The sequence below is a fragment of the Orycteropus afer genome, unplaced genomic scaffold, assembly GCF_000298275.1.
Source record: "Orycteropus afer afer isolate SDZICR_OR568_19922 unplaced genomic scaffold, OryAfe1.0 scaffold00031, whole genome shotgun sequence".
NCBI classification, from domain to species: Eukaryota; Metazoa; Chordata; class Mammalia; order Tubulidentata; family Orycteropodidae; genus Orycteropus; species Orycteropus afer.
Window position 1 is genome coordinate 322973 of NW_006921618.1, and position 25689 is coordinate 348661.

Sequence of the window (25689 nt, forward strand, 5' to 3'; positions counted from 1 at the left end):
AAGTATGGGCCCGGTGCTTGGCACCTAGTAAAACACTCAGTACAAGGGAAATGTTGGGGGTGGAGTGTCCACCCTGGACTGGGCTATGGGGTACTCTGTGGTGTATAGGAGAGGTGGTGCCTGTGGTGTGGGTAGAGAGGCAGACATCAGATCCCCATGAGGTGGCATGAGCTCAATCTCAATCCAGCCTGGGGTCAGGGAGGCCTCAGAGGGGATAACATTTACATTTAGGCCTAAAGGATGGGCTAGACAAAGAGGAGCCATGGGGAGGCCAGGGAACAGCATGTGTAAAGGTCCTGAGGCCGGAACAGGGAATGCTGTAGAACATGGGAGCTGAGGGTGGTACAGTGTGGCCAGAGGGGCAAGAGGATGATGCTAGGGTGGCCAGCAAGGCTTCTAAGCTGTGGCAACAAAGTTAGGCTTGATTTTGAGGGCTGTGGGGGCCTATGGAAGGTTTTAAGTAAGAGGGTGATATGGTCCAGTCCATGCTGTGGAAAGCTCACACAGGCTGCTGCATATGGCGGGGAGGGGACTGAGTGAGATGCCTGAGGAGCCTGCAGCCACCTTCCAGGCAGGAGGACCCAGTGACCCCTGCCTCCCTGAGCATGTCTCTTCTTCTAGGAAGCGGGGAGAGGCTCAGCAGCCCCAGCTCCTTGGAACACAGCCCTGGGTCTGAGCCACCTTCCCCAGGACCTGCCTCCTCCCCAGCACCTCCAGACCTGGACCCAGAAGCGGTGCGGGGAGCCCTCCGGGAATTCCTGCAGGAGCTGCGGAGCGCCCAGAGAGAGCGGGTGAGGCTGGGTGGAAGTGGTGGATAGAGAACTGGGCGGCTGAAGGCCCTGTGAGGGCTGTGGGTTGCTCAGAGCAGGGCTCTGCCCCTCCCCACCAACATCGGGGCTGCAGGACGAGCTTCGGGCCCAAACAAGTACCCTGAGTCGCCAGCTGGCCGAAGTGGAGGCCGAGAGGGACAGCGTGACCTCGCGGGCAAAGCAACTGCAGAAGGCTGTGGCTGAGAGTGAGGAAGGTGAGTCTGACCCTCTGGGTCTCTGCTCTGCCCTCTTGTGCCTTTAGTAGCTGAGGTGGGGGGGGGGGCCTTGACCTGAGTGGCTCCTGCTTTCTTGCCCTTATCACCTGACTTGAGCCAGAGGCTGTCTCCTCTGGGAGGCCCTCTCTAGTCAGCCCCACCCAGCATCTAGACCCATAGACCCTTGGGGCTCAGAGACGATGTCAGAGACCATAGACCCTTGGGGCCCTGTGATGGATGGAGAGCAAGCTAGGGAATCTGTGGCCTGGGGTGCACTCTGCCCAGGGCTGTGTGTGGCCATATGGGCCATGCCTGATGGGCCGGGTGGGCTGCAGCCCGGCGCAGTGTGGATGGGCGGCTGAGTGGGGCCCAGGCGGAGCTGGTGCTGAAGGAGGAGAGCGTGCGGCGCAGTGAGCGGGAGCGCAGGGCTGCGCTGGACCAGGTGGCCGCCCTGGAGAGGAGCCTGCAGGCCACCGAGGCTGAGCACCGGGTGAGCCAGGTAGGCCAAGCTGAGGGCATGTGAGGCATGAGGGGATGTGTGTGTGCATGAATAAGTGCCTATGTGTCCTGTGTGTGTCTGTTTCTGTCGCCCGAGGTTCACAGCAACCACTGACGTCACCAGCCTGTGACTTTTTTTACAAAAAATACCAAACTCACTGCCATCAAGTCAATGCCAACATATAGCAACCCCCACTGGGTTTCTGAGGCTGTAAACCTTTATGGAAGTTAATTACCCCATCATCCTTCTGCAGAGTGGCTGGTGGGTTTGAACCACTAACCTTCTGGTTAGCAGTCAAATGCCTTATCCACTACACCACCAGAGCTCCTTTCTACAAAAGCATGTTCAGATTCCACAGTCCCATTTCATGCTGACATCACGAGGCTCTAGAAGAGAGAGCTTGAGCTTTGAGACCTGCAGACCAGTCCTATTGGCCTGGGGCCAGTCAGCTGTCTGACTCTCCTGTCCTCACCTGTGAAAGATGATCATTTCACAGATGTTGCTCAGAAGCTCTTGACACAAGATGGTGCCCAGGGGCCTCTGTTCTCTTGTGTCTGTTCTGCGTGCCTCTGTATAGTCATATGAGTGGTGTCCTGGAGTTTTTAATGTGTGTTTGGGGGATGTTCTTGCATAGCTGTGTGTTTGAGTGTACACTTAATGTTCGTGTGTGTCTGGGGCAGGAAGCCCAGAACTGATGATGACAATTCAGGTTGCTGCAGCCTTAAGCCCTTCACAGAGCCAAAGACACCCCCCCCCACGCCATTCCTCCCCAGCCCTCCATTACCATCTCCACAGCCCACCCCCTGCCTGGCTCCAGGCCCAGAGTGAGCTGGATTGTTGTGTCTGCGGCTCCAGCTCTGGCCTTGGGCCCAGCTGCAGGGGCCGCTGGAGGAGGCCAGGAACAAAGATGGGCAGGAGCTAGAGTGGGGGCTGCCTGGCCCAGACAGGCAGGGATGGGGCACAGAGCTGGGTGGGAGAGGGACCAGGCTTGGGGTAGGGGCCTGCAATAGCTCCTCCCTTGACCCACCCTGTCTCCAGAATGGCAACACTAAACTGCCAGACTGTTTTCCTACCCTGTCCTCAGTCCCTACCCTCCTTCACTGTCTGACCCCATGCAGTAGAGGAAGTAATATCATCCCCTAAAACTCCAGATAGTGAGGCCAGGACTCCTGCCCACCCAGCTGCCCTTGTCAGCTCAGGTTTACACGTGCAGCTTCAGGGCCTCCCTCTAGGGAGATTGGGGGAGCAGGGTAAGGACCCTGGAATCTTCACTTTTATAGCCCCCACCCCAGGGCTCTTATGAGCACCAAGGTTTTGGTACCTGTGAACCAATCCAGTCTCCCCACTATACAGATGTGAAACAGGGCCAGAGAATGAGAAGGGTTGGTTCTAGATTACACAGCCCGTTCAACTCAATAACTCACTGTCATCGAGTCAATTCTGACTCATAGCGACCCCCATTGGATTTCCAAGGCGATATATCCTTGTGGAAGTAGATTGCCTCATCTTCTTCTGCAGAGTGGCTGGTGGATTTTAACCACCAATCTTCTAGTTAGCAATCAAATGCCTTAGGCACTGTGCCATCAGCACTCCTTACACAGCCCATTAGACTCAGGAAAAACTGGAAGATGCTCAGGGATCCTCAATTCCACCATCTTGTGAACAGATGGGGAAACCCAGACCCTGAGAAGGTCACAGACTAGGCCCAAGTCACACAGCAAGTGGTTGGACCAGCCACTTCCGGGCTGCCCCTTGCTTTCTCCTAAGGGTCCTGAAGGATGAGGGTGTGTGGGTGGGGGGATGGACAGCTGGGGCCTGAGCCCTCCCGTGCCTCCAGGAGAAGATCAGCAAGATGAAGGCCAATGAAGTGAAGCTGGAGAGTGACAAGCGGCGCCTGAAGGAGGTCCTGGACGCCTCTGAGAGCCGCACCATTAAGCTTGAGCTGCAGCGGCGCTCACTCGAGGGGGAGCTACAGCGCAGTCGCCTAGGCCTGAATGACCGTGAGGCCCAGGCCCAGGCTCTCCAGGAGCGGGTGGACTCCCTTCAGAGACAGGTGGGCCCCTGCCCCACTCACAGCCACACACCTACATGCCTTGTGCCAGGCCCTTTACAGGAACTACATACAACCCACAGCAACCCTGTGAGTGTCATCATCCCCATTTCACCAATGGACAGATAGAAGTTCAAAGAAATGATGTTACTTGCTCAAGGTCACATGGCTAATTAGTAGCAGAACCAGAATTATAACTTGGTACTGTTTGACTATAGAATCTACATTCATGCAGGCATGTGGGACAGGTTAGAGATATAAGTTACACTCATTTCTCTTTTTGGCGTGGCTGCCAGGAAGCTCAGTTCTAACTTGAATGTCCAGTGAATCTGTTAACCCTACATGGTCACCCATTTAAGTCAAGAACCCAGAAAATTTCAGAGTTGTGGTGGTTACTCTTTCTCCTCCATAGCAGAGAGGAGAAGGGACTGAGGGCAGGGAAGAGGTCACAGGGTCTGAGACAACTAGGCTATTGGCATTCTGGGCAAGGGTAGTTACCTGGCAGTGTGGATGGGGCCCAGGTTAGAGCACAAGCAAGAATAGTATGTATTAGTGATGAAGAGAAAGACGGGAAAGGCTTGGGTTGAGCACATGTGGTGAAGGTCACAGTAGGAGCAGAGGTGTAGAGGCCAGATAGGAGCAGAGTCATTTGACCATCCTGTCCTCCTGCCAGGTGGCAGACAGTGAGGTGAAGGCAGGGACCCTGCAGCTGACGGTGGAACGACTGAGTGGGGCCCTGGCCAAAGTGGAGGAGAGTGAGGGGGCCCTGCGGAGCAAGGTGCAGGGCCTAACAGAGACCCTGGCCCAGAACAATGCCAGTCTCACCAGCACCCAAGACAAGAACCTGCACCTGCAGAAGGCCCTGACGGCCTGTGAGCATGACTGCCAAGTGCTACAGGTATGTGAGTTGCCGGAGCTGGCAGTAGTGGGCCCAGTGAATTAGCCAATAAGAGCAAGCTTGGAGGGGTCTGGTAGAGGATCAGCCAATGATAGCAGGTTTTGAGGGGGCTTGATAAGAGTCAGCCAATACATAACATACTACACAAAAACATTGTTCCACATCCTACTTTGGTGAGTAGCGACTGGGATCTTAAAAGTTTGCAAGGGGCCATCTAGATGCAACGATGGGTTTCTCCTTGTCCAGAGCAAAGAATAATGAAGAAAATCAAGGATTCATGGAAACAATTAGTCCAAGTGACTGGTACACCATGCAATTTGCAGCCTATACAACTATGAAACCAGAAGAACTAGATGGTGCCCGGCTACCATTGTCAGCCACTCAGAGGGGGATCTATGTAGGAGACCTTGGATAGAGTGGGAGAACAATGTGGAACAAAACTCAAAATCATTTAAAAAAAAAAAAAAAAGGGACCAGGTTTGTTGGTCTGATAGAGCCTGATGGAACCACTGAAACTATGGCCCCTAGCTGCCCTTCAGGTCTGGGATTGAACCCACTCCTGTGGCTTCCAGCCAAACAAAAGACAGGCATATGAGCTGAACATTTACAGTATGTAGATACACTCGTTGGAGAGAACAATCATGGGAGAATAGAAGGGCTGTGTATGGACAGGGAGATAGTTCAGGGGGCAGGAGTACATGGAGGGAAGGACACAGGGAAGAGGTAACTGTGGGGAGAAAGTGGGAAGAGAGCTGTTGCATTGTGGGAAGTTACAGTCAATGTAATGAGACAAAGTGTATGTGAACTGCTGTATGGAAAATGAATTTGCCCTTTAAACTTTCACCCAAATCACAATAAAAATTTACAAAAAAAAAAAAAAAAAAGAGTCAGCCAATAGAGGTGACTCTGGGTCCCAGGTGAAGTATTAACTGGGAAGAGTTGAGGTCTCAGCGGCCCCTCTCTTACCCAGATCAGTGGATAGGCTGTGGGGCCAGGGCTGCTGTCTGGTTCACCCTGTAGGTGAGATGACACCCTGTTCTGTGGACTGCAAGCCTGGCCCAGAGGTAGAGAAGGAGCCCTTTGCTTCAGTGTCCTAGGCCAGCCTGGCACTATCAGCCCCTGTCCCCCAGGAACGGCTGGAGGCTGCCCGGCAGGCGTTATCTGAGGCGCGGAAGCAGAGCAGCTCCCTGGGTGAGCAGGTGCAGATGATGCGGGGTGAGCAGGCAGACCTGGAGCTGCAGCGGGCAGAGGCTGAAGGCCAGCTGCGACAGTTGCAGGAGGTAAGGGCCAGTGTGGGCCTCCTCTGTCCCCAGGACTGTGGGATCCTGTAGATGGGGTTAGAGGCCTTCCCACCCACCCTAACCCTGTCCCCAAACCCAGGCCTTCCCTCCTGTGAGGAAGCATGGATCATTCAGTCTCTACCTCCATTATGCAGATGGAGAAACAGAGGCTCAGAGATGAGATGAGTTTGGCTTGTGGTGCAGTTCTCTGCTGTGGGCCTCACAGTCACCCTGCATGTGAATGGGCCCAGTGGGCCCACGGCAGCATCTCCAAGCTTCAGATGCACATGCTGAGGCCCAGAGGGATTTGGACTTGCCAAGCTTCTGTTGCAGGTGCTGCGGCAGCGGCAGGAGAGTGAGACTGTAGCCCTGCGCACAGTGCAGAAGCTGCAAGATGAGCGGCGGCTGCTGCGGGAGCGCCTGGGCAGCCTGCAGCGAGCCCTGGCCCAGCTGGAGGCTGAGAAGCGGGAGGCAGAGCGGTCAGCCCTGCGGCTAGAGAAGGACAGGGCGGCCCTCAGGAGAATGCTGGACAAGGTGAGCGCCTGCCCTGAGGCCGTCACCTCACTTCCTCTGTGTCCTAGCCATGGCTGGTCGCAGCTGCATGTCCACAGGGTCTGAGGGTTTCAGCTCCTCATTGGCCCCTGGCCCTGCTGACTCATTTGGCACTAAGTTATTCCATTGGGGACCAGAATCCCAAGCTCTCTCCGCAGACTTGCCTCCTTCCTCAAGCACCCTGATCCCTCCTGGTCTCCCCACCTAGGTAGAGAGGGAGAAGCTTCGCAGCCATGAGGACACAGTGCGGCTGAGTGCGGAGAAGGGCCGCCTGGACCGCACACTTACAGGGGCTGAGCTGGAGCTGGCTGAGGCCCAGAGGCAGATCCAGCAGCTGGAGGTCTGGCCCCTGCTCACCCAGCCCTGGACCCCAACCCTGCCCCAGCCTGAGGGCCAGGCAGCCCCAGGCAGAGCTGGTAGTTCAGCCAGCCCTGGGCCCTCAACCTTCGTCACCCCTTGGGTGGGGTCCAAGAGCTAGGCCCTTGACGGAGGGGTCCTCCCCAAGGTGGAGAGAAAAGAGACACTAAAGATGTGTTAGCATGTGAGCCTGTGTGTTCATATGTGTTGTGGTCATGTAACGGTATGAGTGTATATGTGTGTATTCTTATGGATGTAGCATGGATGCTTGTGCACAATGGCATATATCTAAATATTATGAATATGTTATAGGTATATGTTTGTGTACAGATATTTATTATCATGTATGTAGATATGTTTAAGAGTATTGGGTTTTTGCCCAGCTGTATGCATCTAAGGGGGCGCTCTGGTAGCATAGTGCCTAAGGCACTTGACTGCTAACCAGAAGGCTGGCGGTTCAAACCTATCAACCACTCCTCGGAAGGAAGGTTGGGCAATCTACTTCCGTAGTGATACTGCCTCGGAAACCCAAGGAGGGGTCATCACTATGAGTCGGGCCCTACTCAGCAGCATACAACAACAACAACATGCATCTGAGGAGGCCTGTTCATGCAGTGATTAAGCCCTCTGCTGCTAACCAAAAGTTTCAAACCCACCAGCCACTCCATGGGAGAAAGATGAGGAGTCTGCTTCTGTAAAGATTAACAGCCTTAGAAACCCTATGGGGGAGTTGTACTCTGTCCTGTAAGGTCACTGTGAGTTGGAAATGACTCACTGGCAGTGGGTGGTGTGAGGATCAGTGTGTGCATGTTTGTGTTGATGCTTGTATGCTGATGGATCTATTGAATGTTTGAATGTGTGTATGCTTGTGTGTGCATGTGCATGTCTGAACGGGAACCACTGGGGACCCTGACCCAGGATTTGCAGGCTTACTGTAGGCTTAGGGATGTGGAGGACAAGCAAAGATCTTGCTTGCATCTTGCGTGCACTGGCATTGCCCCAAGGGGCCACACACACACACATACATACACACTCTGGGCCAGACCTCTGATCCACTCTCCTTCCTACAGGCTCAGATGGTGGTGATGGAGCAGAACCACAGCCCCAACCGACTGGAGGCTGAGGAGCAGGATCGGCTAGAGTTGCAGCAAGAGGTGGAGCGCTTGCGCAGTGCCCAGGTGCAGACGGAGCGCACCCTGGAGGCACGGGAGTGGGCCCACCGGCAGAGGGTGCGTGGACTAGAGGAGCAGGTACTCAGGCCTCCCTGGGCTCCAGCCTCTCCCCAGTAGGCAGAAGCCTCACCCCTTGGAGAGACTGGGCCAGAATAGGAGTGGAGCTGGAGGAGAGGGCTAGTCGTGACTTCTTGCATGTAATGTCCAGGGTGGATCAAAGTTGGTGACAAGTGTGGCTGGATCCAGGGGCTCCAGTGATGTCATTGGGGTACAGTCCCTCTCTCCAGGACTCTGCTTTCCTCTGGTTCTATGCTCAGGCATGCCTTCTCCCCAGGGAGATGGGCCCTCAGGAACTCCAACCTCAGGTTATCACTTCAACCCAGAGAAGAGAGTGGGCTTTTTCCTGAGAGCACCAGCAAAAGTCCCAGAGATGATCCTCATTGGTCAGCTTAGATTACATGTCCCTTCCTGGCCATCCCTGAACCAATCATGTCTGCAAGGGTGCTCTGATAGGCCAGGTATGGGTCACATGTCTACCCCTAGAGTCTGAACTAGGCCCACCCAAATGATGGGACTGATAATGACGTTAGGGTAGTCCCCTAAAGGGATGCTGAGCAGGCAAAAGACACCAGTGAGATCAGATCTTTTCTGAAATAAGGAGTACTGGGTCCTTCTGAGGTCCTAGCTGCAGCTGAGGGTCCCTCCAGCAGTCACCCACCTCCCTCTGCTATCAGGCTGGGGACATAGACCAGTCCTACCTTCCCTGTCTTCCCCAGGTGTCCACACTGAAGGGACAGTTGCAGCAGGAGCTTCGAAGGAGCTCAGCACCCATTTCCTCACCCTCTGGTCCCTCGGGGAAATGAGCCTCTTCTCAGGGACCCTGGAGAACAGCCCTTTGGGCAGGGCAGAAGAGGGGCCTCCTTTCCAGCACAAACTGAACTGAGCCTGGCTGTGAGGGCTGCCAGAGCTTAGCCAGGGATGAAGAGGAGCTGGTTGGAAGCACTGAGAGCTGGGGGCTCCAGCTCCAGGCCAGACCAGCAGTGGCTTCTCACCATTGGCTACCCGGCATTACTGGGGATCCTCCCTGTGGGCCCCATCTCAGCTCAGCCCCTCATACCCGGCAGTGAGCCACTCTAGATTGTATGATGCCCTCCCTGAGGGCAGCTGAGCCAAAGCCAGGGGCGGGGGAGAACCTTGTCTCTGGCCAGCCTTGGAGCATGGGCTTATGGGAAAGAGGAGGGGTACCCAGGCCCTGCCTCCCAGAGATTTCTCCCCCTTAGTTCAGAATGTTTGTCAAGATATTCCTCAGAGATCAGAGTCCCTGTATTTTTGTACCTTTTATAATGTTCACTGTTTAGAACTGTTGTGTTTTTTGTAACAAGACCTCATTTTCTAGTTTGTACAGAAATGTCTGTCTACTGTACTACTAACATGCCTCCTCCAACTGGGAGGAGGTGGCAGGGGAGTGGCGGACGGGCCTAGGCAAGAGGAATGGGACTCTAGTGGCATAGTGGATAAGGCATTTGACTGTTAACCAAAAGGCTGGCAGTTCAAACCTACCAGCCGCTCTGTGGAAGGACGATGGGGCAAACTACTTCCATAAAGATTTACCACCTTGGAAACCCAATGGGGGTTGCTATGAGTTGGAACTGACCCCATGGCACCTCCATGGCACTGAGTTGTTTTTTTTTTGGGGGGGGGGCCAGGCACGAAGGGTGGCTGGGGAGCAGAGAGGCCTGAATTGAGGAGTAAGAAACATACCAAATCTCGTAAGATGTCAGCTGGCTAGGCCACCCACCCCTACTTAACAGATGGGGCACTTGAGGCTTGGAGCCTGTGGCAGCTCAGCTCTTTCTAGCCATAGTTTTCTTTGGTCCCTACTTAGGGCGGGGCCCACCCTCTGGCAGTGACAAGGCTCAGGGAAGAACAAGTGTGGTGGACACCCCTGGCTCTGGTGAGTGACCTTTAGCTTGTTCATCTGTAAAATGAGAACTTACTTCACAGGGAAGGAGCCCTGGTGACACGCTGGTTAAGTGCTCAGTGCAGGAGAAAGATGTAGCAGTCTGCTTCCATAAAGTTTATAGCCTTGGAAACCCTATAGGGCAGTTGTAGTCTGTCTTACAGAGTTGACATGAGTCAACAGCACCCAGCACACAACAGCAGCAACACCTCACAAGGTAGTTCTGAGGAAGTACCCACAGGAGGTGCCCGATCAATGTTTTCAAGGGGAAATTAGGCTTGTCCACGGAGTCAGGTTCTTACCCAATTCTGCCACATTGAGAGCTCTGGGACTGGAGAAGTGACTTGATACCTCTGGGCTTAGTTTCCTTGTCTGTAAGCTTGCTTCAGTCTATTCTGACTCATAGTAACCCTTGGCTGATGATAGAAGCAGATTGCTAGGTCTTTCTCTCTCCCAAGGAGCCGCTGGGTAGGTTTGATCTGCTGACCGTTAGCCTAGGGCTTAACCATTGTGCCACTTAGAGCTGTTTGGAAAGTGCAGTACTACTGCTTGAGGGCCGGCCCTCATTCTGAGCTGGTTAGTGGGAGATGCTGTAATGCAATCTGTCTCGGGCTTCTGAACCTCACCAGCCTCCTCCCCACCCAAATGCCAAGGCCTAAGAGTCCACCTACCCTGACCTCCTGCCTTATACCACCCCACATATACCCATAAGCAGCCCCCCATTTTGGCTTGTATCCCCATGTGATGGCGGACTCCTTTCCTCACCCAGCAGCCGTAACAGAAAGCTGCAGCCTTGAACCTCTAACCCCCAGGAAACCCCCTGCAACATGCACATGCATCCTGAGGGGCATCATTGGGGCCCATCTTCTGAACAGCTCAGAGCTGAAGCAGGTGGTGAGGAAGCAGGGTGGGGACTGCAGAATTGAGGCCTCTTCTCACCTCACTGTCCCTTCTCTCCAGGGGGCTGGGGGACTTCTCGGTGGGGACAGGCAATGTTGGGGGCACCTGGCTGCCTCCTCGTGTTCACCACTGAAAAAGTGACTGAATCTTTTGTAAAAACTTGTTTTTAATTTTGTATAAAACAGAGGTGGTCCATGGTCTATGCCCTGGGGCTGTAGGAAATCCAGGCCGACAAGCTGGGGGAGGGGCAAACCCTACCTCAGGGGACTCTGTAGGGACTGTCTTCAGAGGGACCTAGAAGGCACATCAGGGCCTAGGTCCCACAAAAAGGCCTGGGGTCCCTCCCACCCAGGAGGCAGAGGCTGGGCAGTGGGGAGCCCCCATTCTGCCCCATGACTGGCCACAGGCTTGGGGAGGGGCCTGAGGCATGGCCTCCCATAAGCCCCAGGGCTGTAGTCCACTAACGGTTTACAGAATAAAGGGAATGTGGGGAAGGGAAGAAAGCACCAGGTTGGGCCTGAGGCCCGTGGATCCGAAGAGGGTGCCTGCTCCACCCTAGCAGCCCCCACAGCTTCTAGCACAGGAAGCTGCCACAGACTGGCACAGGCCACTGCTGGCCATCACACCACACTTGGAGAACTTGTCGCGGCATAGGTCAGCTGTTGGGGGGCATTAAGCATGGGGATCAGGGCAGGGCTGGCTGATGGGAACTGCATCCCCCTTGGTGACGGGGGGATGTTCTGAGGGTGAAAAATAAGTGGGAATGGAGCTCAGGATCCCCAGGAAGTGGACAGATGGACAGAGAGCAAAACGGGCATGGAGGCAAGGGGAACCCTTCCTACCTCGGAGGAGCTCCTCGTGGGCACAGACCGTGCGGACACAGATCTCTTTGTTGATGACGTACACGCGACGGAGGCTGAGGGAACGGGCCAGGGAGGTCTCAGACCCACCCCCACTGGGAGAGCTCAACAGTCCTGTGCCCCGGGCCTGGACTCAACCAGAGTTAAGCTCACCTTCCGAACCATCTTTCCTGAGCTCCCACCTTGACTAGCCAGAGTCCCATCGGTCTTCCCCCTAACCCTCCCACTGGCACTGGCCTGCGCTCACCTGTAGAAGCAGACCTCGTTGAGACACTGTTTGCAGGGCTTGTGGATGGAGTAGAGGCGGGTACACGGGTACTGCTCCTCTCGACAGTCTGGGTGACACGTGGGGATCAGACTAGGGGATTGGCCAAGGGCCCACAGTTGGGGAGGACCCTGGAAGGTGTAGCCCCCAGCCTTGCGTGCCCTGAAACTGGCCAGAGTCTGAGTGCCACTCCACCTCAGGCCCAGTCCAGACACACTCACACCCACTCCTCCATTCCTCCCCTACCTCAGCCCATGCCAGCACAGTGAGAGCCTCCTGGGCTGCCCCATTTTATGCAATGTAGTTATATAGATAAAAACTCACAAACACTTAACACAAATAAGTTCAAATACACACCCATAAAGACAGTCACACAAGTCCATACCTTGCAGCATATTCTCTTTCCCTCCCTTACATGCACATGCACACACACAAGTGTGTGCGCTCAGCCAGCCTGCGATTCTTGCCCTCTCAGTCCCTCTGGCTGGCAGGAAGCCCCAGCACACTCCCTGCCCCTCCCTCATCTTTGGGTAAAGGGCCCCTCCTGAGGATGCAGCCACCTCCGCCTCTAGCCGGACATACGGGCAGGGTGGAATCTCCCAGAGCTGCCTTACGGGGCTGGAGTTGCCAGCCTGAAGTGGGAGAGCTCCACAAGCCCCCCTCCCCCTATGCCACCAGTAGCCCACACCAGCTACCCAGCAACAGCAAAACGACATAGCAAAGCGCCTGGCTGGCTCCACCTCCGTGCTACTCCAACTTCTGGGCCGTGCTTGCAGCCCTTTTACACCACCACCCCCAACCCTCCCCTCCCCCGCTGTCAGGAAAGCTCTTACCAAGAGGCCCAGGCTCCGTGGGCTCAGTCTCTGGATTTTCTGGTTCTGGTGTTAGGAGAGGGGGCAAGACAGGGATCATTGGGAGGGGTCTACTCAGGGCAGAGTGGGCTGTCGGGCCTGTGGGAGGGCCATGGTGGGGTGATTTCTCCCAGCCGGGGCACAGACCCCATCCCAGGAGTTCTGGGTTGAAAGTTGGGGAGAGGGTGCAAGGAGAGGTTTGTGGCCTACCTACGTAGGTGGGGGCTGGGATGACTTCCTGTTGGACTTGCTGCTGAGATTGGAACTGGAACTGCTCTTCGGGGGGCCGAGGGGTCACCTCTGCAACAAGGGGATGGGGATGATAAGGGCTCTGCCCGCTTCTGTTCCTCCCTAGGCCCTTATGTCCCTAGGCCCCTATGGGCATCTCCAGGCCGGCTGCTCCTGGCCCTTTACCTTGATAATCATAGTAGTCCGGGGTATCTGAAAACAAAGATGAAGGTAGAATTGGAGAGTGTTGGGATGGCCCCAGGGACAGACAAGGTCACAAATGAGCCAGTGACCCCCCCAGAGCTTTCACCACCCCACCTCACCCCCTCCCTGGCTGACCAATGCACACCAAGGCCAGGAACATCAAGGCTTCGAGGGGAGACCCAGAGGGCATGGCCCTTACCAATCTGGTCGCTGTAGTGGGTGTACTGGACGTGGTCGGGGAATGGAGGCAGGGCGTCCAGGTCGTACTGACCCTGAGCCAGCAGGCCTGCTGTGAGAGGCAAAGCATGGGGGGAAGGGCAATAAGGGCCTGGAGGGGTTTCCAGGGAGGGCAGGCAGGACCAGGATCCCAAGGGCAGGCCTGTGAGAGCTGAGAATCTTACAGCCAGATGATCCAAACTCCTTCCTTGACCATAAAGGCCCTTGTACACCCTGGTCTCATGTTACCTCCTCGACCTCACCCTGCCACTCTCCCCCACTCTGGCCTCCAGGTTGCTTCTGGAACTTACCACTCTCCTGCCTGCCTCAGAGTCTCTGCACTAACACTCCTTGGGCCTACAACACTTGAGTGGTTTTTCCTTTTTCCGGTCTCAGTGAAATTTTAGCTCTGCTGAGAGTCCACTGCTGGCCCACCTGTTCTCTCCAACTCATCTATCCATTGATTTCCATCATGGCACTGGGTACAATCTGAAGTGTATCACATCTACTTGTTTAATATCTGCCTCCTTCCCTAGACTGGCAGTTGCAGGAGGGCAGGGCCTGGTTCATTGCTATATCCCAGGGCCTAGCCTAGTGCTTAAGGAGCTTTTGTGGTATAGTAGTTAAGGCATTTGGCTGCTAACCAAAAGGTCATGGTTCAAACCTGCCAGCTGCTCCACAGAAGAAAGATGAGCAGTCTGCCTCCATGAAGGTTTACAACCTTGGAAACCCAGTGGGAGCACTATGAGTCAGAATCAACTCAAAGGCAGTCAGTTTGGTTTGGTTCTGGTAGTGTAATGCCTGGTACATACAAGAGCTCCATAAACTCCTTTGAATGAATGAGTTAATAAATGAAAGAATTGGCAGGGCACTTGTGATCCCCACTAAGAACTCCTTATTTGACCAATAGGGATGCCTCCCAAGGTCAAGATTGTATAGGGTGGTTCGCCCCAAAATGAATCTAGAGCTCAGGCCTGTCAACTCCCTGCCTTGGGTATTTCCCCACCCCATTCCTGCACACTGGCTTCCAGGAGGGTCCATAAGAAAAGCATGAACTCTGGGTACCTGGGTACATGCCCATCTCTCCAGAATCCTACCCACCTCCTGCTGTGGAGGGAGAAGGGCCTCAGGGCACCTGGCCAATCCAGTCCAGGGTCCTGGCAGACTGGAGGCCTATGAGCTGGGCAGCTGAGGACTGGCTATATAGGTCACAGTGTAGACTACTGCAAGCTCCCCACCATGGGCCTCATTCTTACCCAGTAAAGGGGAGCTGCTCCCAGCCCCAGGACCACTTACCAGGCAGGACTAGCAGGAAGAGGTAGGCAGCTCTCATGGTCACAGAGTGAGGTGGGCTGGGATGGCGTCAGAGGGCTGAGGTGGGAGAAGAGGAGAGAGAGGGCTGCATGCAGGCCCACTAACCCAGGCCTGCAGAACCCACCTTTGATGTCCTGAATTCAGCAGCTTGGAATAGAAGCCAGCCATCTGGAGGGCTGGGGAACCACGTGGAGGAATATTTGCAGTCCCTGATGACCCCGGTACTCAAGTCACAAGGGCCAAGGTCTCTAACCTGGCACCAGGGCTGATCCTGAGTAACAGACCCCTTCTCACCTACTCACTCAGGGGTCTAATCTCTACCAGCCCTGACCCTGTTTTACTCACTCCACTCACTCCAGCCCCTCTCCTGGCTTCCAATGCACTGACCATGCCAATCTCTGGCCCCAGGCTCATCTTTGAGACCCCGGCCCTGCCCACCTAACACCACAGCCTGGACTTTGCCAAGCCCACCACCTGCTCCCAATTAGCCCCTGGGCCCCCAAGCATGGAGCTCAGCAGGAAACCACATGCACACGGTCCTGGGGAGGGGAGCCTAAGCAGCCAGGCTGGGCAGTGCTCCCAGCCCCCAGAAGACTCCTTTCCTGCCAGGCCTCCAGGCCTCCCAAGACCTGGCTGTCTTCATCTCAGGCTCAGGAGACTGAGGTCTAATTGTCTGCAGCAGCAGGAAGCCCTCAGGGTGGAGTCTTAAGAGGGCTTCTCTCAGTCCCTAGAACAGCACCACTGGAGGAGACCATGAAGTCACCCAGTCCAGGGGTTCTCGGAACCTCCTAACATTGAATGACAATTGTCGTGTGTATATGTGTATGATTTTTGAGGGAGAGGACATTGGTCCATAGCTTTCATCAGGTTGTTCAAGTTCAAGAACTCTTGGTCTAGTCCAGCCTCTCCAATCTTTGGCTACAATGAACTTAGTAGAATCTTGAGGTCCTCATGTCCAGTCTCAGATCAATGCAGAGCAATCTCAAGACTGCCAGCCTTCTACCTAGAGGGCTGTGAGGACAGAGTCCCTGTGGCTCTCCATCCCAAGGGGACCCCTCCCTGCCACACATATGAAGTTCTAACTGGAAACCATAATTTTGCTGTATTTCACCCTGGGAATCCAGGGAAGGGGTAGGAAAGGAGCAGAAACATGGGCTCTTTCCTCCCAGTCCTGAGCCTCCCCACACCCTTACCTATCTCATACATTCAACTTCTCTCACTCCCTTCCTGGTTCCTTGGGTTGTGCATACAGTGAACATGCTTGGCTGCTAACTGAAAAGTTGGAGTTTTGAGTCAACCCAGAGGCACCTTGGAAGAAACGCCTGGCTGTCTACTTCTGAAAAATCGGCCATAGCAAACCTTGTGGAGCATGGTCTACTCTGACTCTACTCTGACATACATGGAGTGGCATCAGTGGGAGGAACTGGTTTTAGTCTGATGAGGTCACTGGGGCAGGGCTGCAAGACTTCTGACTCAAGCCGACCCAAAGGCAGGGAGGGCCATCTGGCTCCCCACATCCCCTGCTGAAAATCCTTGTTCTCCTTGCTATGGAGGCCGAGATTCCCAGAGCTTCCTCCGTGGACACTCCCCCTCCAGCCCCCATGCTTTGCTCCCTATCTCCAGGCTGGTGGCAGAGCTGGGAGCTGGCCAGTGGGAGCTGTCACCACTCAACAGGAGGCCCCCAGTTGGGGTCTTGTCGGTCCCCAAGGCTCCTCCTAGTGCCTTCCAGCCCCTTGCATGGAATCTTTTCCTGCCCCAGAAGGGCCTGTTCCCTGGCCCAGGCTTAGTAGGGCAGGGGCCCCCAGGGCAAGGGTTAAGGGCTCATAAAGAGCAGAGTCAGGATGGGAGTAATGGATCCCTTCCAGGGGACCGCATCTCCAAACACTTTCCAGATTTCGGAGTTTTTTGGGGGCAGGGAGATCAGGACCTGCCCAGAAGGATGCCCTCCCTCCCTCTGACCCCCTTCCAAAGCAGCGGGGCCAACTCGGAGGCCCCTGCCCCCACGCTCGCTCAGCCGGCGCAGGGCTCTGCCTGTTCCAGAGGCCAGGCCCGGGTCCCGCTGGAGGAAACCAGATGTTGCAGCGACGCACAGCTGGGAACAATCAGCCACGGAAACTCACCCGGGCGAGCTCCCTTGCCCTCCCCGTCTCTGATCTCTCTTTGTCTCTGCGTCTCTGTCCCAGCCGCTCCCACCAGGCAGCTGCCCTCACATTCCACCCTCTCCGGGAGAACAGAAGCCGTCCCATTCCCCGACGCCCCACTTCTGGCTCCCCCCAAACTCGGACTCTCTTCCCTCCTCCCTCGAACCCTTCCCCCAGAGCGACCCTAAGCTTTCCAAGTGCCCTCTTAGCACCCGCTCTAATGGCCCCGGGCTCAAGGCCGCGGCAGCAAGACCCTAGGATCCGGGGTCCGGGGTCCCTTGCCCCTGGAGACCCTCCGACGCCCCCGCCCGCGACCCCGGCCCCCAGCGTCTCCCGCCCGGTGGGCTGCCAGGCCTGCGCCTACCTGTCCGGGTCACTCCGTCGCCCACTCTGCGTTCGCCCGCCGGAGCCGCCCCTTTGCCCGCTCGGAGCCCCCCTCCGGGCCCCCGACGGGCCGGCGCCCGCCCTCCAGCCCGCATCCGCTGGGTCCTAACGCGAGCGCGCCGCCCAGGCCGCCACGCCGCGCCCTCAGGTCCTTCACTCTCTTCGGGGGGTGGGGGGTCCCTGGTGAGAGGAGGCTCCCGCAGAGCCATGCTCACATTTGGCCAGCGCTTTACAGTGTGAAAACACGCTTCTCCTCATCGCGTCTTGGCCGTCAGTCCACGAGGTGAGGTAGGTATGTTCCCTTATTTTACAGAGGAGGAAACCAAGGCCCCAAAAGGTGATATAGCCAAGGCCTCTGAGCTAGAAACTCCTGCTCCCCTCTGGCTTCCCAGCCACCAGGACACCTGACTGTCCTCCTGCCTCTCTGGCTGTGCCTTTTGAGTCTCCTTTGCTGCTCCTTCTCCTGCAGCCCCAGTGCTCTCAGCTGGCTTTCATTACCAATGTGTTTCAACCCCGTCAGGCTCCCTGTCCCATGAGCTACCAGCCTGGCTCCTCCGGTGTCCCTAAGAACCTCAGGTTCAACAAGAATCGAAGCCCAAATTCACAACCTCCCATCCTCCCCCACACCTGGCCCTACCGGTGTCCTCAGTCCAGGGAGTAAGTAGCTCTACCATCTTCTGTCACCCAGGCATCTTTTCCTCTGTCCCTCCTAACCCTATTGTCAGCCTCTGCATTCCATCCAGAACCAGCCACCGACTTACCTCTCCACTGTGTGCAGTCTGTTACTGCCCTTACTGAGGTCTAAGCCACCACCGTCCCTTGCCTGGACTCTGAAACAGTCTCCAATCTGGGCCTTCCGCACAGATCCTTCCCCCATCTCATCCCAGCCAAGGTGACATTTCTGAAGTGCAACTCGGGGCAGCCACAGCCTCCTTTACTCAAAGCCTTTCCCTGATTTCCTATGGCACCCAGAATCAAGGCTGAACGCCCCTCTGCCCCCTAAGAACCCCCACCCCTGATTGTGGTCTGGCCTTGCCCCCTCATTCTCGTCCTGATCCCCCTCCAGTTACAATGACCTTTTGTCAGTTATCCTCTCCCCCTTCCTGGGTTGGGGAAAAGTTACTAAAAACTACATCTATTCCCAACCCAGAAAACCTCTCCACAAAAATAGAAAATTTTTATTACTGAATAAGCATTAAACCAGAATGTGACAGGCATTCCACTAAAGAGATTTCAGACAGAAAGGAATCTTGTCCTTTATGCAGCTGAGTAGGCACAGTCCTGTTTAAGATAAATTGCTAATTTTCTAGTACCTTTATGGCAGCATGGGGAGTCCAGGGGTGCAGTGCCTAAGGCATTTGACTGCTAACCAGAAGATTGGCAGTTCAAACCCACCAGCTGCTCCATGGAAAGAAGATGGGGCAATCTACTTCCGTAATGATTTACTACCTAGGAAACCCAATGGTGGTCTCTATGAGTCGGAATGGACTTGATGGTAGTGAGTTTTTTGGATTTTTTTGGCATAGCAGGATGCCTGAAATTATGCTAATCTCTTTTGGAAGGTAAAGGAGTCTCACCTGAAGTTACATTTCAAAGAGGTAGCCTGTCTCTTCTAAGAGAAGACCCTGAGATTTACATACTTGTCAAAAAGACAAAGAAAAAATTTACAATTACAAGTTTAAAAAAATCCGACCAAACAGTACTACCAGAGTCAATTCCAACTCCTAGTGACCGGATAGGACAGGGTAGAACTGCCCCACAGGGTTTCCAAGCCTGTAATCTTTATGGAAGCAGACTGCCTCATCTTTCTCCCATGGAGCAGCTGGTGGGTTTGAACCGCTGACCTTTCGGTTAACAACCAAAGCTTAACCACTGCATCACCAGGACTCCTAATTAGAAGTTATCTAAAGTGAATTCTGAAAGAACAGGAGAGGAGGGTAAGCCTCTTCCCATATTTTCAGTGAGGAGAATTAAAAGCTATCATTTCAATTTGTGTTTTCCCTTATACCTGTCACAGGGCCTTTGCTCAAGCTGTTTCCTCCTCCTGGTCTCTGGTAGAAGCCTCTTCCTTTGGGTCGCAGCTAAAACTTCTGCCGTCAGAGGAACCTGCCTTTTCTCCCTGTTAGGTGCTCTCGAGCACTTTCTGCTTTACTGCTCCCAGCTGTCGTCTTGCTCTTATGTCTGTGACCACTTGCATCCCATCCCTGTCCTTGTTGGGCCTGTCAGCCCCATGAATGCAGAATGAGATGTGTTTTGGCTCATCCTGGTTTTTGCTCATCAGGCCCAGTGCCAGGCTCAGAGAAGCAGTTCAGTAAACATTGTGGAATGAATGATGTGTACACTCGGTTCTCCTGAGAAAGACTAGATTTAGGGAGGGGTGGACCCTTCCTTTGGGGCATCCCCAGCCCAGCCTGGCCACAGGGCCTCAGAGGGCCTAGACCTAAAGCCTGGATGACAGCTGTGGGGACTGCAGATGAAGAGGAGGGAAGGAGCCCAGGATACTCTGATTCTAGCCCTCAACCCGTCAAACCCCAAATACCCACACTTAGATCTAAGTCCCCTTAGGCAGACTGAATAGGCAGCATTTGTGCCCCAGAGCTATTTTGTTGAATGAATAAATGACTTTGTGCTGTCCCCCTCTCCAGTGTCTATGGAAGTGTAGCAGGCAGGGACTTTTGCCACCTCTCTCCACCCTCAGCCTATCACCCCTGCAGGCACAATCCCACTGGATAAGAAGGGAAACTGCTCACAGAAATGCTGCTCCCTACACTTGAAAAAAGGGGGAAATTGGCCTCAAAGAGGAGGCGCTGTGGTGGTGCAGTGGTTAAAGCATTCCACTGCTAACCAGAAGGTCAGTGGTTCAAACCAGCAGCAGCTCTGAGAAAGATGTGGCAGTCAGCGTCTGTAAAGATGAACAGCCTTGGAAACCCTATGGGGCAGTTCTACACTGTCCTATAGAGCAGCTGTGAGTTGCAATCAACTGGATGGCAGTGGACTGGGTTTGGGTTTTGGCCTCAAAGCTGCTAGCTCTTGTACTGGCTCCAGGTCTTCTCTGCTGCTTTTACCAACTCTCCTGGCTCCTAAGGGCCCAAGCAGAGGCTGTACTAATGGGGGAGCACAGTGGGTGTGAGTGTGAGGTGACAAGAGGCAGACTGGAAAGGGAGCAAGAGCACAGGCATCAGAATAGGCCCCGGGTCAAGTCCTGGTTCCACCACCTCCTGGCCAGACCCACCTGTGTTAAGATCTCCGAGCCTTGTCTTCCTGGCCTGTCAAATGCGTGAAAAATGCCGTGGTAAGAACTGACATTCACTGAGTGCATGCTCAGCGCGGGGTGCTAAGAGCCCGTTTTCTGTCTTCACAGCTACCGACGTTCTTTTCATCCCTATTTTGTTGTTGTTGTTAGGTGCCATCAAGTCTGCTCTGACTCACAGTGAGCCTGTGTACAACAGAACCAAACACTGCCCGGTCCTGCACCGTCCCCACAGCCTTGCTGCACTTGAGCTTACCGTTGCAGCCACTGTGTCAATCCATCTTGTTGAGGGGCTTTCTCTTTTCTGCCGACTGTCTGTTTCACCAAGCATGGCTACAAGTCGAATTCAGGGCACCGGCCCTAGCAGATGGTTAGCTCTCTGTCTGCTCTGGAGGAAGACCCTTGTCTCAGCTTCTGCAGCCTTGCAGCACTTAGTTCCTTGGCAGTCTTCAAGGGGCACTATCTTCCTCCTTTTATGTCTTTCTTTAAGTCTCAAACTCTCACTGCCATGGAGTCGGACCCGACTCATAGCGACCCCTCATTGGGTTTCCAAGGTGGTATCACTACGGAAGTAGATTGCCCCATCTTCCTTCTGAGGAGTGACTGGTGGGTTTGAACTGCCAGCCTCCTGGTTAGCAGTCAAGTGCCTTAGGCACTACGCTACCAGAGCTCCTTCTCTGTGCCTAGGCTGCTCTTTGTATCACTCAGAAGTGAGTAGGTTTTGGACACACCTTACACTGATTTGGGAGTTAGGGGGTATCAAAAACCTCAATGCTTAGAGAAATATGAAAAATTAATGTAGCAATATATTTTTTGTGAGTAGATACAATTCTAATGAGGCAGCATCCTGTGAACACATTAGGCAATACTCCTCATGGTTATGTTAGTTTCTTAAGAAACTAACCAAAGACAGGACAGAGTCTAGAAACAGTCACCAAAGACATGCTTTACATCCTAACACAGCCTCTAGTCAGACCTTGCAGCTCCCTGCACTCAAGAGAAATTTCCGAAGGAACCCAATGCCTAATGCCAAACCATCTCCACTCTGACCTGACAGTGATGCCACAGAACCAGTTCTTTCAAGGTTCAAAATAACACCTAAGTATGGATGGCCTGGGTGGGTCACCTCAATTCCATGAACCCAAAAATCTGGATTCTAGGAGAATCAAAACAATTTTATCAGGGGACACAATTCAGTCTGTAACAATCCCTTTTTTGCAAATGAGAAACTGAGGCATAGAGATAGGGTAAGCAATGGAGTTGCACTTTGAACTCAGATCTGCCTGACTCCAGAGCTCACACTCTGCCCCTGGCTGGACAAAGGCACCTGGCACCTTCTCTGGCAGCATGGAGGTTGGGTGTGAAGATACTGCCTCTCTGGAAGGAAAGTGGGGAGCAGGGAGCAGGGCCCAATGGCCCAGTCTCCTCTATTCCAGCTATAACCTCCACCCAGCAGTGTCTGGAAACTCCTCTTCTGCCCTGGAGCCAGTGTGCTTGCCTGCATATTTGATGGTCGCAGCACACTGAGCCTGGGTTTCCCCACATATAAAATGGAAAGTGAAGATGACTCGAAGCACATACTGATGAAGATTAAAGACTGAAGTCTGCAGTATGGATTATACCTCAACATAAACAAAAATCCTCACAGCTGGACCAATAAGCCGCATCATGATAAATGGAGAAAAGTTTGGAGTTGTCAAAGATTTCATATTACTTGTATCTACAACCAACACCCATGGAAGCAGCAGTCAGGAAATTAGATGTCATATTGCACTGGGAAAATCTGCTGCAAAAGAACTCTTTAAAGTGTTGAAGATCAGAGATGTGACTTTGAGGACTAAGGTGTGCCTAACCCAAGCCATGGTTTTTGTGTTTTTTTTTAATTTTTGTTGTGACTTGGGTGAAAGTTTACAGAGCAAATTCATTTTCTATACAGCAGTTCAAACACATTTTGTGTCATGACATTGACTGCAATTCCCCACAATGTAACAACTCTCTTTCCAGTTCCTCCTTATAGTTACCTCTTCCCTGTATCCTTCTTTCCTATGTATTCCTGCCCCCTGAGCTACCTCCCTGTGCAAACACTGCCCTTCTGTTCTCCCATGATTGATCATTCTAGGGAGTTTGTCTACCTGATGTAAATGTCAACTTCATATGCCTGTTTTTTGGCTAGAAGCCACAGGAGTGAGTTCAATACCAGACCTGAAAGGTAACTAGGGGCCATAGTCTTGGGGGTCTCACCAGACTCTGTCAGACCAGTAAACCTGTTTTTGGTTTTTTTTTTTTTTTATGATTTTGAGTTTTGTTCCACATTGTTCTCCCACTCTATCCAAGATCTCTTGCACTTACCCTTTCTGAGTGGTTCACAGTGGTAGCCGGACACCATCTAGTTCTTCTGGTTTCATGGTCATATACGCTGAGGCTCGCAAGGTCCACTAATCCCTTGGACTAAATGTTTCCATGCGTCTTTGTTTTTCTTCATTCTTTGCTCCGGATGAGGAGAAATCCATTGTTGCTTCTAGACAGCCACTTGCACGCTTTTAAGATCCCGGTTGCTACTCACCAAAGTAGTTTGTAGAAGTATTTTTGTGTAGTAAGTTATTCCAGTTGGGCTTGGTGTCCCCTGTGACCATGGTCCTGAGCCCACAGGTCCAACTACTCAGTGCTCCCTCAGGGTGGTTGGCTGTGGCCAGGAAGTAATCGTAACTTTGCACCTTGTTCAAGCCATGGCATTTTCAGTCACCTCATATACATGTGAAAGCTGGGTAGTGAATAAGGAAGACTGAAGAAGAGTCGATGCCTTTGAATTATGGTGTTGGCAAAGAATACTGAACATACCCTGGACTGCCAGAAGAACTAACAAATCTGTCCTGGAAGAAGTGCAGCTGGAATGCTCCTTGGAAGCAAGATGGTCACACTTCGTCTCACCTACTTTGGTCATGTTGTCAGAAGGGACCACTCTCTAGAGAAGGATATCATGCTTGGTAAAGTGGAGGGTCAGTGAAAAAGTGGAAGACCATCAATGAGGTAGACACAGTGGCTGCAACAGTGGGCTGAAGCATAGCAGATTGTGAGGACGGTGCTGGACCAGGCAGGGTTTCATTCTATTGTACTGACTCCACGGCACCTAACAACAGGCCTCCTGAACTATGAAAAGATCAATTTCTCTTCTTTAAAGGTACCCACTTATGGTATTTGTGTTAAAGCAACACTAGGAAACTAAGGAGCTCTAGTGGCACAGTGTGTAATGCATTTGACTGCTAACCAGAAGGTTGGAGGTTCAAATCCAGCAGCTGCTCTGTGGGACAGCGATGAGGCAATCTACTTCTATAAAGGTTTACAGCCTTGGAAACCCACTGGGAGTCACTATGAGTCGCAGTCAACTCGATGGCAGTGAGTGATGTAGGAAACTAAGACAAGGATTCAAAACAGTATCTACCTCCCAGGGCTGCCACAAGCTGAAGTGAGGTTCTCCCAAGTGGGAACTATCTTTTCATCACTAAAATGTTTCAAGCCCACTAGGGGCTCAGCGGGATTCAGGCTCCTGCTCCCACCTAGGGATGGAGTGGGCTTCACCTCTTACCTGGGGTGCAGGAGTTAGAGGGAAAGGCCAAACCCCAGCCTGGCTGTGTTCTCCAGCAGCCCAGCCCTGCCCTCCAGCCACCCCCTGTTCCCAGCCCTGCCAGTCCCTGCCTTGGCTGCTTTCCATAGCCATACCCCTCCAGGTTGGCACCTAAATTTACCCATTTCAATAAGGGCCTTTTATTCAATGTAGCACTCAACAGGATGGAACGTTTAAATTTGGGTCCAAATTTAGGGCTTGAAAACAAGGCCTCCTTGGCTACTATCTAGAGTCCCTGGATGTGACAGTTTAGTGTGTAGCTACTAACAGAAGGTCTGCAGTTTGAACCCACCCAGAAGCACCTAGGAAGAAAGGTCTGGCGATCTTCTGGAAGTCACAGCCACTGAAAAGTTTTCGGAGCGCAGTTCTGCTCTGAAACACAGGGGCTGCCATGAGTTGGAATTGACTTGATGACAACTTTTTTGGTTTGGCCACTGTCTTGGGTGTGGTCGTGCTTCCTAGCATTGACTCCCACCCTGCCTCTCTTTTCCACCTACCTGAACCTAATTTTCAAGGCCCACTTCCTCTAAGAAGCCCTCCTCTCTACTTCCTACCCTATACAGAGGGTGCTGAGCATGCTCCTCCCATAAGCCCGTAACATCTCACAAGTTTCCCTTTCAAGGCACGATCCCTACCATTTACTGTGCACCAACTGGATGCACTTTTACACACAACTTTACGAGGTGAATTCAAACAGCAGATCCACTTGGGTGAAGCTAGCACCTGCCTACTTTCCAAGAAAACCTTGCCAGCACTTTCTGCCTAGCCTACTGCACTCCGGCCCTTTTGGTTCCAGCCTTGGGGCCTTCGCACTCACCAGTCTCTCTACTAGGAGCCTTCTGGCTTGTTTGCCTCTGCAGAGATCCCTACCCCACCCCACCCAGGCAAGTTCCTGTACCTGGTAGCTCTTCACCTGCCTCCTTTCCAAGCTCTGCTCTTAATCCATCCTTAGAGATTTGCTTGTTCCTTGCTAGCCTCTCATGCTGGGTGATAAGCTGCTCACAGGCAGAGTACCTTTTTCTGCTATAGCTCTGTGCCTAGTACATGAGTGCCCAATAAGTTCAGCACTAATCAGTTAAAGGCAGAGGAAAGATTCGAACCCAGGCCTCCCCCTGCCCCCTCCAGCCTCCCCTTTAATGGTATCTATAGCCCTGAACTGTTGCTGGCTGGAGACTCAGGGCCCAGGGCAGGTCATAGAATGTGCATTATGTTACAAATTACTTTCCACACCCCACACCTCTTCTCCCCAGTTTGAGTCAATGAATAGTCACTGAGCTCCCACTACGGCAGGCCTGGGGCTGGTGCCAGGGGTTCCAGGAATGAGACTGGAGGGCGCCTTTGGAGGGCAGGAAACAGTCTTTCTTTCCTGTTCTCCCCTGCCCAGCAGATGAGCCAGAAAACCAAGTTGCATCTCCTGAAAAGGGCTTGGCCAGTGTCCACGGGTGGGATGAGGTCAGAGAGCCCACCCTTCCCCATGGGACAGTGCATGTGGCTCTGGCTGGGGATGTGGGCTCAGAGCCTGGATTTTCATCCAAGGCAGGAACTGGACCACAAGCATGTCCCAGAGTATGGGGTGCACCCCCTGGTGCAAGGACAGTGGAAGGGAACTGCTCCAATTCAATGCCTACTAGGTGCTGGTACTTAGTGGGCACTTGCATGAGG

At 53.5% G+C, this 25689-nt stretch overlaps 2 protein-coding genes across 2 annotated transcripts in view; one reads left to right on the plus strand and one right to left on the minus strand.

Annotated features, from left to right (window-relative positions):
• CROCC (ciliary rootlet coiled-coil, rootletin) overlaps positions 1–8695 on the plus strand; it is a 52860-nt gene extending 44165 nt beyond the window's left edge. The window contains exons 28-37 of the mRNA XM_007935850.1: positions 622–791; positions 904–1024; positions 1360–1523; positions 3361–3576; positions 4247–4471; positions 5602–5751; positions 6085–6285; positions 6512–6643; positions 7731–7910; positions 8609–8695. Of these exons, the coding sequence (XP_007934041.1) occupies positions 622–791; positions 904–1024; positions 1360–1523; positions 3361–3576; positions 4247–4471; positions 5602–5751; positions 6085–6285; positions 6512–6643; positions 7731–7910; positions 8609–8695 (1646 nt within the window). The remainder of the gene's footprint in view (positions 1–621; positions 792–903; positions 1025–1359; positions 1524–3360; positions 3577–4246; positions 4472–5601; positions 5752–6084; positions 6286–6511; positions 6644–7730; positions 7911–8608) is intronic.
• A 2552-nt stretch (positions 8696–11247) lies between these two features.
• MFAP2 (microfibril associated protein 2) lies at positions 11248–14649 on the minus strand. The gene is made up of 8 exons (XM_042780277.1): positions 14613–14649; positions 13300–13389; positions 13083–13109; positions 12879–12968; positions 12651–12695; positions 11800–11887; positions 11535–11608; positions 11248–11351 (listed from the first exon to the last, which is right to left on the minus strand). The coding sequence occupies exons 1-8, from the start codon at positions 14647–14649 to the stop codon at positions 11248–11250; spliced, it is 555 nt and encodes a 184-aa protein (XP_042636211.1).
• Between the last annotated feature and the right edge of the window lie 11040 nt (positions 14650–25689).